Genomic DNA, 15,000 nt, shown 5'->3' with positions numbered 1-15,000 from the left:
AGAGGAAGGAGTGACAGAGAGGAAGGAGAGAGAGAGAGAGAGAGAGAGAAAGAAAAAGAAAGAAGAGAAAGAGAGAGAGAGAGAGAGGAGGCAGAGAGAGAGGGAAGAGAGAGAGAGAGAGAGGCAGAGGAAGGAGAGAGAGAGAGAGAGAGAGAGAGAGAGAGAGAGAGAGAGAGCAGAAGAGAGAGGAAGGAGAGAGAAAGAGAGAAGAGAGCAGATAAGGAAGGAGAGAGAGAGAGAGCAGAGGGAGAGAGAGAGAGAGAAGAGGCAGAGGAAGAGAGGCAGAGAGAGGCAGAGAGAGAGAGAGAGGCTGAAAAGAGCAAAGAAGAGGCAGAGAGAGAGAGAGGCAGAAAGGAAGAGAAGAAAGAGAGAGAGAGAGAGAGAGAGAGAGAGAGAGAGAGAGAGAGAGAGGAGGGGGGCAGGGTGAGAGAGAGACGAGGCAGGCCACAGTGCAAGACACAGACAGACAGACAGACAGACAGACAGACAGACAGTGTGAGGGCAAGAGAGAGATACATCAGATATGCAGAGCTGAGCCTCGTGACAACTAATAAGAGGGAGAGAGGAGGGATGGTGTGAGAGACAGAGAGAGAGAGATACTAGGGGAAGAGCATATGGTTGAAGACCAAGTAACAATCAGATGCAAAAAAAAGTTTTTTGGCACTCCATCTAATGTGCTTTCATTTCAGAATGAAGAAGCTGGTGGACTGAGCTCTCAGGACGCTGGCAAAAGTGTGAGAAGACAGGTCAGGGACCGCCCTTCTGGCAGGTCACTAGATGCATATAGGGAGAACTTACCCAGGCGGTCACACAGGAGGTTCTCTGAGGAAGGCCACTCCACGCAGAACAAGGATGACCTCGAGGAGGAATATGAAGATGAGGACCTTGTTTCTCATCCAGGCCTTGACTTTAGAAATGGCTCAAAAGAGGACCAAGGCTTCCTGTCCAACAGAAAGGGAGTCTCGCCTAGGTTGCCTGCTAGCAAGTCCCCTGGCTGGACTCAGGCAGTTTCACACTCTCCAAGAAGAGACACTTACTTGCATAGTGCAGAAATTAGTCCCAGAAGGGCAGTCCAACACAGGGCAAACAAGCACAATCATGAGATAAGAAATGAAAGAGACTACCAAGCAGAGAGAAACGAATGGGAAGGGATAAAAATAAAGCAAGAGCAGGAGAATGGCACAGAAATGGAGGTTGATGAGGACTATGGGGACTTCAAGGTCTTTGAAGACAGCATGAGAGAAGCATACTACAGAAATAGCCATGGTGGCACATCCCAGGGCTCCAGACCCCTGAGTAACACAGACCAAAAACACAGCTCTCTAGATGAGATTGTTAACAAGTGTGTGAATGGCCGACAAATGTTAAAGAATGCCATGGATGGGTTTCTCTGCTGAAACTGCTGCTAAGACACAACTGGAAGTGCAGTGGAGCAAGAGAAGTCAAGCAAGCACAACAGAACTCGTGAGAACGAAGAGGCTTCTTCCAGATTGGACGCAAAGAACATCCAGGTGAAACTCTCTCTCTCTACAATTGTCTTTGCCAAAAATTTAGAACAGATTATTTGATTAAAAAAAATTTTTATGTGATTTCTATTTTTTACTTTTTTTTTTTTCTTCTTCTTCTTCTTCTTCTTCTTCTTCTTTTCTTTCATAAAAAATACATTTGACAACACTGCCTTTTAAAAATTCAGTGGTAACATTTCACATTAACTAATATTAAATTTCTCCTTCTAGCTTATGCCAAATAAAATGCAAACAACCAGTATTCCTGCATGCTTCAGCTACTCTCTGCTGGGCTACCCAATCAAGACGGATCCCATCAAGGATCTAAAACAGCCAAACTTCCTGGCTGAGCGAGCTGCGGGGAAGATCCGGGCTACACCTGCCAACCTTTCTGCATACTTCAGCCAGAACCCACAGCTACAAATCCACCTTCCTCAGGTGACTGATGAATGCCATAGCACCTCTATCAATCTATCTGCTTTTGAAGATGTTACGGACCTCTATCCAGGCTTTCTGCTCTGTTGAAGGTGGCTATTCTGGTTCCTGGCAGTAGCACACCCCTTGTGCTTGATGAGAAGAGAAGGATCAAGTTCTTGGGATAGTGGCAGAGTTGTCCAAGGTGCCAAGGAGAGTGAGTTGTCAGTCGGCATCCACTGAAATGATGAAGGTTAATTCTGATCACAACTCCTTGAACTCATCATGGAAGCCTCAAACGATGACAGTAGCTCCGAAGAGGAAGGCAGAGGCAGGTGTGCCGGCTCACAGTGGGGAAATCATATGGTGACCAAGCCAGGACTTCCTTCACTGGTGAAATGTTGGGCTGAAGGGCTGGCAAGTGAGATCCACAAACAACGTCTACAGCTCCTTGTGCAGCTGCCATTAAAGAGGTGGAGACATGGAAAGAGGACCAGAGGCTCTTCTGAAACAGGTAAGGTGGGCAGGGACATTGCGATCTGATAGATAACACTTCTAGGTATAGGTTAGGGAGAGTTCTTCGTCTTTAGTGCAGATAGTTTGCTTTTACATGATCTTCTTTCTTTATTTATGATATATTCCATTCCCTGGTCTTCCTTCTCCAAATGTCTCTTGCCTGTATATTCTGTATGAATTTTTTCTAGTGTCCCTTGTTTAACTCCTCTGTTCTGTGATCTTTAGTCTTCATATCATCACTCAGAGTATTCTCAGGGAGTCCTGGCTGCAGCAGCATTTGGCCGCAGAGTGGAGAGTGCAGTGGGCATATGCAGGCCAACCTGCGCAACCAGTTAGGCAAGTGTGACACACTGCAGACCCGACTATCTTCAGCACTAACCAACCTCAAGCCAGGGAGGTCATTGTCAAGAACAGGAGACAGAAGGTGATTATGTGATTTGCCCATTACAGCATGGATGAACCAGTTGAATTATTGTAAGAGGCATACACAAAACATGTTAAGAGAGCAGTAATTAAGGAAAAAGAGTATCTATGAGTGAATGATTATCATACTGATCATCACTGGCTATGAAGAAATGGCTTGAGGATGAGCTGGAACTAGGCAGATCTTGAAGGAGCGTGACAAAAGCTCAACAGCAGAAGACAGAAGCATGCCATTTCCTGAGAGGAAATGATGTATTAGGAGGAACGTGATGGAGAGGAAGAAAGCGAAGAGCATTGGAAGAGCAGGTTGGGCCTGTTGTCTAATATCCATTAGAGGAATGCAATATAATCTTTAACAAAACACATCTGATAAGATTTTTTGGCATTTAGATGAATCATTTATTGGTCTTAAGGATACTAGAACATGCTGTTAACAGGAAATAATGATTGGAAGTTAACTGTATGGAGAAATAACTTACTTGTACCTCTTTGTTTAGCAAGCATCATTGGCTTTCCTTCCCAGGTCGAGCTGAAAGGAAGGACTCTGCTGAGACAAGTTACGAGGAGGGAAAAATTGTCGAAGGAAGCTTCCAACTACGCAGAAAAGAATTGTTCTTTTCTACCAAAATTAACTAGGCAATATGATTTTTGTGTGCAGCAATCAATACATTGCACTTTTAATGCCAATGGAAAACTTATTTTTCTTTGTAACTATTGATACAGTGTGTTATAGTCTTAATTATATCATAGGTACCTTCAACATACAATATGTAATATGTTTGTCATATATTATCTTCTATACTAGGAGAAGCTGTCTGACAAAGCTAGCAGCAACAGTAAACAAAAACAATTCTAAACTGCAATGGGTATCAGGTGTATGCACCAGCTCAGTATTGCACAGGCACAGGATACACTTGCGATCAAGTATGTCATCAGGACAGGAGGCTTACTGCCTATATTTGTTGCACAAAGTGGAGTTGGGTTGTAGCTAAAATGATATAAGACATGAAGTTTAAATGAACCTGAAAATTTATACAGTATTTTAAATCAGTCATATTTAACTACAGGGAAAAAGAGACAAAATTAACTTCTGATGTTTTGTTGATACTAAATTGTATATTAGTTTTATATATACCTATCTAAATAAAGTATAGGTCTGAGGTTGTCGGTTCTTCTCCAGGCTCACATTGTGCCCTTCTCCCTAAATAGGCGGTTGGGAATCTACCAGAGAGAATCTAGAGGATATGTCCTCTCTTACGAGCCCAACAAGAGATGCTCGTGGCAGCAAGGTCTCACCTAGAAGAGCCTTCAGCCTCCAAGGGGGCATCTAGGCTGGTAATGGAGTGGTTTCAGAAAATGCTGGTAGACTAGGACTCAGAAGGCAGCATGTGAGGATGACAAGTTCTGCTCAGGAAGATCAGCTCAAGCTCAGGCTTGAATAACAAAGTCTCTTCGAGATCCCAGAGTGAGGAAAGCTAGGGGTCAGGCATGGAAAATGGCGATGAAAAGGAATTCAAAACATGTATCCAGCATCAGAAAAAGTTAACATGGGCCAACCCTCACAGAAGGAAGCAGAAGGAATGGACCCACATGAAGATAAAAGTAATTAATGAAAAAATAGAACTATCAAACTGGGAGGGTTGAACTCAAGTCTAGAACTGGAAAGGCTCATGAGGGAAAGAAAAAGTTTGGCAAAGGTGAGTGACTTAGAAAGTACGAATCTCGCCTGCAAAATAATAGAAAAAATGAGATGTATTTGGATGCAGTTGATCAGGGACAGCAGTATTTACATGAAAATAATGGAAGATTCCCTTATATGCCTGAAATGCTCTGAAGGTTGTAAGTGTGCTGGTGGGATGGACCTGCAGTAGTGAGTATCAATGAAAGGGGCAGCTGCAATAGAAGACTTGACACACCTATAAAGATCAGTGTGGAAGCCTTAAGTAGCATACCAATGTAATGGAGGCTAAAACATTTTCTTTTGTTCTCATATAATATAGCAACAGTGATGAAAACCTGTATGATTTTGGGATTTATTTAGATTTCATTTTGAAAAAGAAGGAACCTTAAAGTTAGTGAAGTATGAAGATAAACTGTGTACAAATAAAAAATTGAGGGAATGATAGATGTGAAAAATAATTATCAATAATCTCTCTATTGTCTTTTTTCAGTGTTAATTGAATGAAAGAAAGGAAACTTCTGGGAAGTTCAAGATCCTATTCCATGTAGCCTTCATGTGCACAATTTTATTGATGAAAGCAGTGAGAGGCTTCACTTTATGTTAGTGCTGAAACAATAACTTTTATTTGCATTTTTGTATGTTAGATTTTCCCCAAGGAAGGAATAATATACATTTTCCTATGATAACATCAAATGACAATTTTTCAGCACCCACACACGCACACGCACGCACACACACACACACACACACACACACACACACACACACACACACACACACACACACACACACACACACACACACACACACACACACACACACACACACACACACACACACACACGCACACGCACGCACCTTGCATACCTTTACAGCACACACACGCACACACACACACACACACACACACACACGCACACACACACACACACACACAAAAACACACACATATATTTTCCTACTTATACAAAAGAAATGTCAGCCTTTCACATGTCTTGACTTGTAATGTCTATCAGAATTAAATCCATTTGATATTGTAATCAGTCCTCATATTTTGTTTTCATTTTCAGCCTCAAATAGATAAAAATATAGATGTAGAAAAACAAAACAACATTGTGGAATTTGGTTCATTTTATTTCATTCTCTCATGAATGAGGATACAATGAAAAATGTACAAACATTAGATTTTGTAAGCATATATTACTACAAGAAATTATGAGAGAAATAAAGATGACTGTCAAAATTAAAAATATAAATGAATGAGGTGTCCCTTGACTGAGCTGGAAATTTTTTGAGGCAGTGGTGAGTATTTGTAATTTGTAATTTGTCATCATTCTTATTTAATGAAACAAACAAATAAACTGTATGAATAGGCTTTAATAGTTCTTTGTTCAGAACCTAATAACAGGACAGTATTTAACATGAATGCATACATAGTATGAAAATAAAATGCTTTATTCATAAATCTTTTTACACCTCTATACTTAATTACATGAAATACAATCTTTGTTATTTTCCTCATTAGTTCTATGACCCCTATAATACCTTGCAAATTTTGCTGTCTCTAATCTTAGGAGACAAGACAAACTAATATGAACACATAGTTCTCATCCCTCACCTTGCTGATTTTACTTGGTCTTTTCTTCTCCTTTTCTCTTCCATTATCTTCTTCATCCCCTTCTTCTGTCCCATTCCTAGATTCGTGAGAGCAGCAATGGAAAGGGATGAAAGACCTATGCTTCTCTCAGTCATAGATAACCTCAAACTGAGCCATGGGCAGTTTCCTCGTTAGTACAAGCCCTTTTCCTCTAGGACCCTGAGGATCAATATTTCTTTTCCTCATTTTATTTAGGCTCACCATGGACAATAATTAAGATTCTTTACCCTTAACCCCCCAATCCCTTACTTATGTTGGGCTAACAGTGGAAACATAGGAAGGCAGACTGATTAAGCAGGATCTCCTGTCTAGGGCCTCGAGCTTCGACTCATCAGTCCCATGGTCTTTTCCCCCTCCAGCTTTTGTTTCATCCCTTCTCCCAGCCCCTTCCCCTATCCCTTCCTAAGGTCGGCAGAAACCAGTACTGAGAGGATGGTGACCCCTGGTACCAGTCCTAGGCCTGCAGGAACTATGGAGCCTGTACCAGAGCTAATCTCAGCCACTACCTTCAGTAGCGAAAGGAGCTGGACAGTTGGGCCTTTTATATAATCCCAGGTTCCCCATTGACCAGTAATGAAAAATGTAATCTCCCTTTATTAGAGGAATAAATGAGGCTAGCCCCTTTATCAAATAGCCCCAACAGGCTCTCCTTTGACCACGGCTCTAGACAATGCTACCCACTCTAAATGCCTACTAGTGCATTCCCCCACCAACAGAAAGAATCATCCAGAAGACATTCTCCACTCAACTTCCTCAAATTCATCAACTCTACCCCATGTACATCATTAAGCAATAATCCTCCATATTACTACCTTGCAGCCTAATTCTCCAATATTCAAATAGTACTCCCTCTTCCACACGTCTAGACCATCCCTGCACCACCAACCCTACAGATATCTTAAATACTCTCTCATTGCTTTAACTAAATGGGACCGATTTTTCGTGATCCACTGCAGCTCCATACTCAGGCAACACTCTTCTCTTTCAACAAAATGCCTCCAAAAACAAGTAGGCAGAGTCCCCTTTCCTACCAGGCGAATGATCCGTCTTTGCTCAAATCCAGATCAGGAACTAGATCTAGCACTATCAATTTAACTGATCATTTCTGGCAGCCCCCATTCTGAACCTCATCACACATAATAAATTATTACAGGAACTGTCTCTCCAACAAACTGTGATCGACCACAAAGATTCAGATCGGAGCTCGGAGAAGACTTACTAGGATACCTCAAAAGACCAAGATGTGAAATCAGTACATTGCTACACTACATTCCCTCCTAAAAGATCAATGAAAGAATCAATTAACATTGTCAAAATTACCTTCTGTACATGCCCTTCCTCTATCTACATCGGTGGAACATAATCCCTCCCCTGTTCGACCATACCAACTCCTTCCCCGTCAATGTAAAACTGTTGGCATGAAACACCTGACATCTACAAACATTGCCGTTCCCAGACCGATGCCCCATATGCAACTCGGTCATAATAACAGTCAACTTCTCAGCACAAACACGAACATGTGCCAACTGCGGCCCCCATAATGTATTTTATAGAGGCTGTCCCACCCACAAGTTGAATCTAGTACTTAACTCTCAATCCAAAAAATGGTCTCACTTTACGTGAGAAACCAGGAACCAGGAAGCATGTCGACAAGGTTCTCATGCACCATGCTCCCGTGCTCAGACCCAGCTCAGCCCCTCCCCCTCCACCCCAAAATATCCCATTTCCACTTCTACATTCTACATCCTCAGACCAATTTACTCACCCCTAGGGTGTTTCATCTGGATAGGCTGAAGGTGTGTGCTGGAAACTGCTGAGACCAAATCTCTGGTTTGTTTCACAACGTCCGACAATCTGATAGACCCTGTGCTCTGTGGACACCAAGTGGAAGCTTCGATGCAGTCCCTAAACCCAAAACACTTGTCTCAACCACAGCCCCAACACAACCCCTCTCCTCTACCCTTTTTCTGGTAAGACAGACTAACGTTAACCCTTCTTCCCCCTACAGCACAATCACCTCCACCTTTACCTTTATTCCTGAGACACAAGTCTCCTCTTCCACCCCTCATAAAACTTTTATCCACAAAACTCTCAACCAACTCCATTGCAGAAACAGTACCTTCTCACAAAACTCTCAACCAACTCCACTGCAGAAACAATGGATGACATTCAAAGCTATCTCTGTGAGGACACAAGATCCCATAACTCGTGCTCCTTCCATGAAAGTGGTTGCCGATATTCTTCCTCCTCCTACTATTCCCCCTCTAACCCAACCTAACCCCCTCAATTCCATTCACCTCGATATCCATCCTCCCAATACCCATCCTCTGTCATCCATCCCCCTCTTACTCACAGCACCCCTACACCCCTTCCTCCCTAATCCCTCCCAAGACCTTGTCCCCTTCAACAAACTATCCATCCTTCCGATATGCCTCCTACCACTAATACTCCCCCATACTCCCTCCCAACCACAGCCCACACCCCCCTTCAACTCCAACTATCACATTCTCCTCCCTCCATCCCTCTATCCTTTCCACTCCTCCTGGATATGCACATGAATCACACTCATGTCACAACAATGCCCTTCCCCAGATCCTCCACTTCCTGATACCCCTCCTTTACACCCCCTAGCTCCTTTGCCCCAGATTAATATTATGTGCATTTCACTCCTTAAAATAACTAGATATAGCTCTCCTACATTTGGAATATTGGTTCCATTCCTACAGACAGACTTATTATCCTTGTTTCTTTATAATCTATCTATCATCTGCTTCCAATAGACTCTTTATATCCTCTATTCCAATTCCCAATTACCATTTATCTCTTCCTCACACTCTTGTGTCTCGTCTATACTTCATCATCAAACACCTTACATCATACCTCCCTTACAAACCTGTAGATTCACAGCTATTCGCATCTTACTTGTGTCAGATCTAGTAAATTTCCAGTCTACTTCTCCCCATCCCATCCCATTGACTTTGCTGCCTATGAAACTCAAATTTCCAGCACTCAACCACCTTTCCTGTAGTTGGTGATTTCAACTACCGCCACACTCTGTGAGGTGACTCTACCAACTCTCGAGGCCGATCTCAAGTGCTTCTCTTCTACGTCTTCTAATTGTTCTTCAATTCAGATCACCCAGACTTTAATGCGCACACAATCCTTTTCCTGTGCCTTAACTTTTCTCCTTAACCCCTTCTCTTCATTTAGATTTCACAGGTCAGTTCTGGGCCACTTCCCAGTACTCCCTTCTCTACTTAGTATACCACTTCTAATCCTCACGCTGGTGCATTTTGATAGAGCTGACTGGCATACTACTTCACTCTCTACTATACCTATCCCTCTATCCCTTACCGTCCATTTCAGATATGCTACAATGTTTTACACGATCCCTAAGAGCTGCCTATACAGCCATTCCTCAGAACTTCAGACCTGCCTCTAAATGTATGTGTTCTATGGTGGAATTCTGATTGCACCAAAGCGCTTCTTAAAACAGGCTTTTACCACCAGCTATCAGCCCTAGTTTCTTTAAAAGAGCTTCTGTCCATCTTAGCCGTACAAAATAGCTGGCAAAAGTGTGTTTCCTCAATTACATCACATCTTTCAGCTGTTTGCGTCGGATCCATAAATTATCAGGCAAGCATCACCCCCATCATGCACCAGTCCACTCCATATATGAAATTCTCTCATTTCTCAGTCTCCCAAGTAGCTAATGAACTGGGTGACTGTTCAGCCAGGTCAGTGACATTAATCTACTTTTCCCCACAATTTTCTTCCATTAAAGCCATCAAGAAATGCACCCCATATCACCTTCCACGCTATCCTCTGATAAACGTGTGCTCCTTTTCTTTTAGACTTTTTTTCTTTTGAAAATTTCCTTCTCATTCAGCTCTCCTTTCTTAAGGCAATAAATCTTGGGTACCCTACCCCAGATTACACATGTGCTCCAGCAGCTGCCTGTGCCAAACTACAGAGCAGATGGTGCTAAGCCCAATGTGAGTATCACAGATCTCATAATCTCTATTTTTCCCCTTCAGGTTGGTTTTCCGCCGTGCCCAGAAGTACAGCAGACCCCATGACCATTTCGAGACATATATTTCATCTGCATTTTACAGGCCACCATCAATACATCTATTAATATATTACCCAGTCTCAGAAAAAACACCTGGCACACAGCAGGCCTGTGTTCTCCCAGTAACAATTTGTCCTCCACCGTTATCACATTCAAACCTACCAGATGGCCATGCCAAACGTACTTCCAGGTCTGAAATTACCTTTTCCACGGCATCCATATCCTACTATCAGTTGAGGCGTCACAAGTGTGCACAGTACCGCTTTTATTCCTTCTTGCTGTAATGACATTGTGACCAAGACCCCGAGGCATCACTATATGTTGTGTGTCTGCATCTATGCCTCTGGCACATGTCCCTTACCAGATCTCTGTCAATTTCTTGATCCACTTGTCTTCAAGGTATCTTCTTGGAGCCCTGCCTGTGCTTTGCTTCTCTGCCTCCAAGTCTCTCCCCCTTTTCTTACTCTGGCCTGGGTCCCCCAAACCGTCACTGCTTACTCTGTAGCTCCACTCCAATACCATTCTTCACAACCTAGAATTTCCCTAGGCGTTATATTTTGACCAGTGTCCTGGCAGAGCCCATACACTTGTGATCTAAAGGGCTCTTTCCCACATATCTCAGGACCCAAATGCATAAAACCTCGTCCTCCATCTTCCATGTTACCACTCCTAGATTATATGGATGCCATATCCTCCTTCTGCCTCTAACCTTTCCCCTTCTTGCTCTGCTTGTTCTGCTGCAATCCCTGTTTTCCCTGCCTTTACCTCTTCTCTGCGTTTACCTACTCCCGTGCCTGGTTCTCTCTCGACTCCACCTTTTCCCCCTCCTCAGGCCTCTCCTTGCTCTTTTGGCTCATTCATTCCTCCATAGCTTATACCTGCCTGCTTTATCCTCAGACCTTCCTGACCCACCGAAATCTCAGATATTCCCCCTCTTCTGCTTCTCCTAACTCATTTCCCCTTAGACCATGTCTCCCAAATTAAATTTCTCAGCCATTCAATAATTTTGACAGGGTTAATCCATTAGGGCTGGTTAAGCAGTAACCTTCCCGTCCCTTTCAAAAATAAACCCTACCTCCTGATCTAGTAATACTTACCCTTTTTAGAAATGTATGCACTCCTTTTGCCTTCATCTTTCACTATTTTACTGACTCCTGCCCTCCATTAACCCTCACAACAAAGTCTGTGCCTCGACCAATCCCCTTGTCTGTAAGACCAGACTGGTTTGTTGGCATCTGTCTAACCCACGCTTCTCACATATTCCAGTGCAGTTTATTACTTTTAAAGCCTTCTTGTACCAGAGTGACGGAAAATCTTACAGTCAGCATCCACAATATAAAACCTATAACTGTAAAGCCAAAAGCAATTATCTCCCCTTAAGTCATCATTCCACTGGAACAGATGTTGGGAGACGACCCTGCACGCTTACATGTTGAGATACACTCGCCTAACACCACGCCTATCCCAAGGTCAGCTCAGCCGCCTATGTCCCCTATGTAATGTCCCTCTTTCAGGATTCCAGCACCTGCTTTTTCCACACATATCCTCCCTTCACCAACCTCCCAACATGAACATCCTTGGAATCCACATTTCTGCCTTGTTTCCTTCTCTCACTTTTCCTCAGACACATAAATATGTTCAGTTTATCCCAACCTTACCTAAACCACCTACTTATTCCCCCTTCAGCTCCCTTACCTTCATCACCTTGTTGGCAGCACACAGCCACCTTTTTCAGAATTTCTTCAAGTTCTGCTAGTTCAAAGTACAAAAGGGCATTATGAGAGTACAAATCTGCCCACTACAAACTTATTAATCTGGACTAGCCAAACACTGTTGCTCCCTCAATTAGGTTATGACAATTCAAGTTACTATACTGTCCTCTGGAGTTTTCCAATATGGTGAGCTCCATATGATATTTATAAAAGGGCCCTTTCCCTTTTAAAGTTAGGTCACAAAGTTACTTCTGAATTCAAGTGAACCTCACACCATGTGAAGAAGCAACAAGAAACATAATCAGGGTTTTTTTATTTTCAACACCTATTCCAACATGTTCCATTCCTCTTCTTCCTAACATGTCTGATGATCCTCTATCGTACTTCTTCCCCATACCCCTATTATCTCCCAGTCAAATTCTTTTGCCAAAATCCAGATACTCCACTTCCTGTTGTACCTCCCTTTCACTTGCTTTACCTGTTGCTACTAAAGATCAAACTTTCACCTCCATCTTCTACCACATCCTCTCCTAAACCTACTCATTCCATACAACTTCTTGAGTGTCTCCTCTTCTCAGCTCATAAGAAATCCTTAGATTTTCAGATCCCCCAAAAAAAAATCTTGGACACATCCCTAAACTTCTAAATGACAAGGAACCTCCTCTCCCTCATCCTCACTCCAAATTTCTTTAATATTGATGACAACTAGAGCATCCATCCTTTCTTCATTTTTTGACCACATCCTGTGATCCCCTAAATGACAGACTTTTCTTTTGACAACTTTGTTCTCAGATCTTCAGACACATAGATACCCTCCATTTAATCTATATACCCCTAACTTCCCTTCCCCTTTTATACTAGTCCCTTTTCCCCTAATTTGCTCCCCCTCTATACTTTTACTTTTCCCTATCTTGTAATGCTATTCCAATATCCCTAAGAGCTTTTAATGTACTTTCCGTGGTTCCTAGACTTCTTTAAGAAATGTGTAAGCTATGAGACCCCATTCCCCAGAAATATTACCTTAACACAATGTTGTGTTTAAATATGCTGTTGTACCAACCCATCTGGAGACTGTAAGAGGTATAACCCCTATCTAGACATCAGAGCTCGCCTCAATAATTTTAGTCTTTCTCCTCCATCATTTTCCCTTTTTTCCCTTTTTCATCCCCCCTTCTGTCCACACCCTAAAGTGTGTGAGAGCCTTGTGGGAAGAATGAAAAAGGGCTGGCTTTGTGTCAGTCCCAAAACTGGCCTTTTGTACATACGTTTGCTAATCCCTCTTACCCTTTTCACTAACATATAACCTGTGGCTCTGACTTTGACATCCCAACATATTTTTGCTAATATTAATTAATTCTTACTTTTGCACATTACTTTACCATGTGCTGTATGACCTATGATATATAGCACACTTATTTGTTTTAGTCATTAATCATTCACGGGGAAAATCCCCAAAACATGCCATAGGAACAAAAAAAAAAAAAGCTTTCTTACCTGAGACTTCACCTCTAAAAAACTCAATATCTTTTCTATATTTTTAATAATACTACTATTGACCTTATATGTTGATACAGCAGATTTTTTTTTTTATTAATGAATTATAATGCATATAATGTATTTATTGAGATCTGATTGCCTCATATTTACATGTGATACACAAAGCATTAAAGTCTAAGGAAAACACTTTACTATAACTACTTTTATCTAGTCATCTTTGGACCTCCTGAAACCCATGCTAGTTTTAGTTTAAATAGCTCTGGTCTCACAGATGTTTTAACCATTAAACATCTTTCATATACCTTTTTTTTTCTCTCTCTCTCTCTGTGGTTTCATGAATTATGGACACATTCCATGGCTGTTGTTTTTAAATATGAAGGCACATTTTTTCTAACTTCTTGGAGTGGAGATTTTCTTTGCATCCATCTATACATTTTCATCTAGATGTTAATCTTTACTTACAAGTCCATCTTTTCCCAAAGATAATACAAAATAAATTTGATTTCTAATGAAGGGGTCTTCCACAAATCAGTATATGGGGGGGGGATATGCACTGTTCCCAGTAGTTTTTTGTTTAATTCTTACACTAGTGTCAATAGGATGTGTTATTTCATATTATTCACATCTTCACTATGTGTAGAGTGAATCTTCCATTACCAGTACCCCCAGACACTTGTTCATGTCTTAAAAAATAAATCACTGCTGAGTCATAGGATTAAAAGAAAATACCGAGACAAATATCACCAGTTTACTACAGAAGGAAAGCAGTATTCAAGCAGACCAACTATAGGTCTTTTTTAAACCTACATAGAGATTTAAAAGATATTTTAATAGCATACTTTCATGTATAATCCTTAAACCACTCCTTTAAACAATAAACTAAACAGGTGCAAAAAATATATAAAACCACAAATATAAATAATTCTAAAGTAATACAACTATAACAAAATAATCTACAAGTTTTATATATCTCTAGCAAATCACAACAGACATTTTTGTAACTCAAAGAAAACATATTTCAAGAAATGACTAATTGACATGGGTTTGGAGAAATTCCCAGGCTTAGCATTTTAATATTCAAAATCCAATTTGATTGCTACAGTATATCTAGATTCTCTTTTAATCCCCAAAGTAAGAACCCTCAAAAGAAAACAATTAAAAAAACCTTTTTCCCTTTGCTTTTAAATGCAAGCCTAACCCCGTGCTTTGCCTCTTTTTCTTCATTACTACACTGTATTACAGACACTCACCTCTATATGCACACTGTCACAATTAAGGCACTCACAGCAACTGAATAACATCAGCAAGGGTGAACTGGGGAATAAAACAAACCTGATCACTACCTTTCAGTATAAATATGAAGAGAAATTCCTAAACTGAACTTTGTATATGTTATTTTCACTTTAAAGTGACAGGAAAATATTATACAAACTTCAGAAAGCTGACATTTTGGGGGGGAAATAGTGGTGTTTCTCACCTGTACTTCTCTTACAAACTTTTACACAAACAGCTATACTGTACTA

The 15,000-nt window shown here is 41.4% G+C and overlaps 2 protein-coding genes across 2 annotated transcripts in view; one reads left to right on the top strand and one right to left on the bottom strand.

The window, feature by feature from the left end:
- LOC113802774 (uncharacterized) overlaps positions 1 to 2,107 on the top strand; it is a 15,316-nt gene extending 13,209 nt beyond the window's left edge. The window contains exons 3-6 of the mRNA XM_070127487.1: positions 690 to 1,384; positions 1,424 to 1,511; positions 1,737 to 1,943; positions 2,033 to 2,107. Coding sequence (XP_069983588.1) covers positions 690 to 1,384; positions 1,424 to 1,511; positions 1,737 to 1,943; positions 2,033 to 2,107 — 1,065 coding nt within the window. The remainder of the gene's footprint in view (positions 1 to 689; positions 1,385 to 1,423; positions 1,512 to 1,736; positions 1,944 to 2,032) is intronic.
- An 11,989-nt stretch (positions 2,108 to 14,096) lies between these two features.
- LOC138863297 (RING finger protein unkempt-like) overlaps positions 14,097 to 15,000 on the bottom strand; it is a 15,341-nt gene continuing 14,437 nt past the window's right edge. The window contains exons 7-8 of the mRNA XM_070127486.1: positions 14,763 to 14,820; positions 14,097 to 14,160 (exon numbers count right to left, since the gene is read on the bottom strand). Coding sequence (XP_069983587.1) covers positions 14,097 to 14,160; positions 14,763 to 14,820 — 122 coding nt within the window. The remainder of the gene's footprint in view (positions 14,161 to 14,762; positions 14,821 to 15,000) is intronic.

The sequence above is a fragment of the Penaeus vannamei genome, chromosome 11 (genome assembly GCF_042767895.1).
Source record: "Penaeus vannamei isolate JL-2024 chromosome 11, ASM4276789v1, whole genome shotgun sequence".
Taxonomy (NCBI): domain Eukaryota; kingdom Metazoa; phylum Arthropoda; class Malacostraca; order Decapoda; family Penaeidae; genus Penaeus; species Penaeus vannamei.
This window is presented reverse-complemented; position numbering and strand designations above follow the sequence as displayed.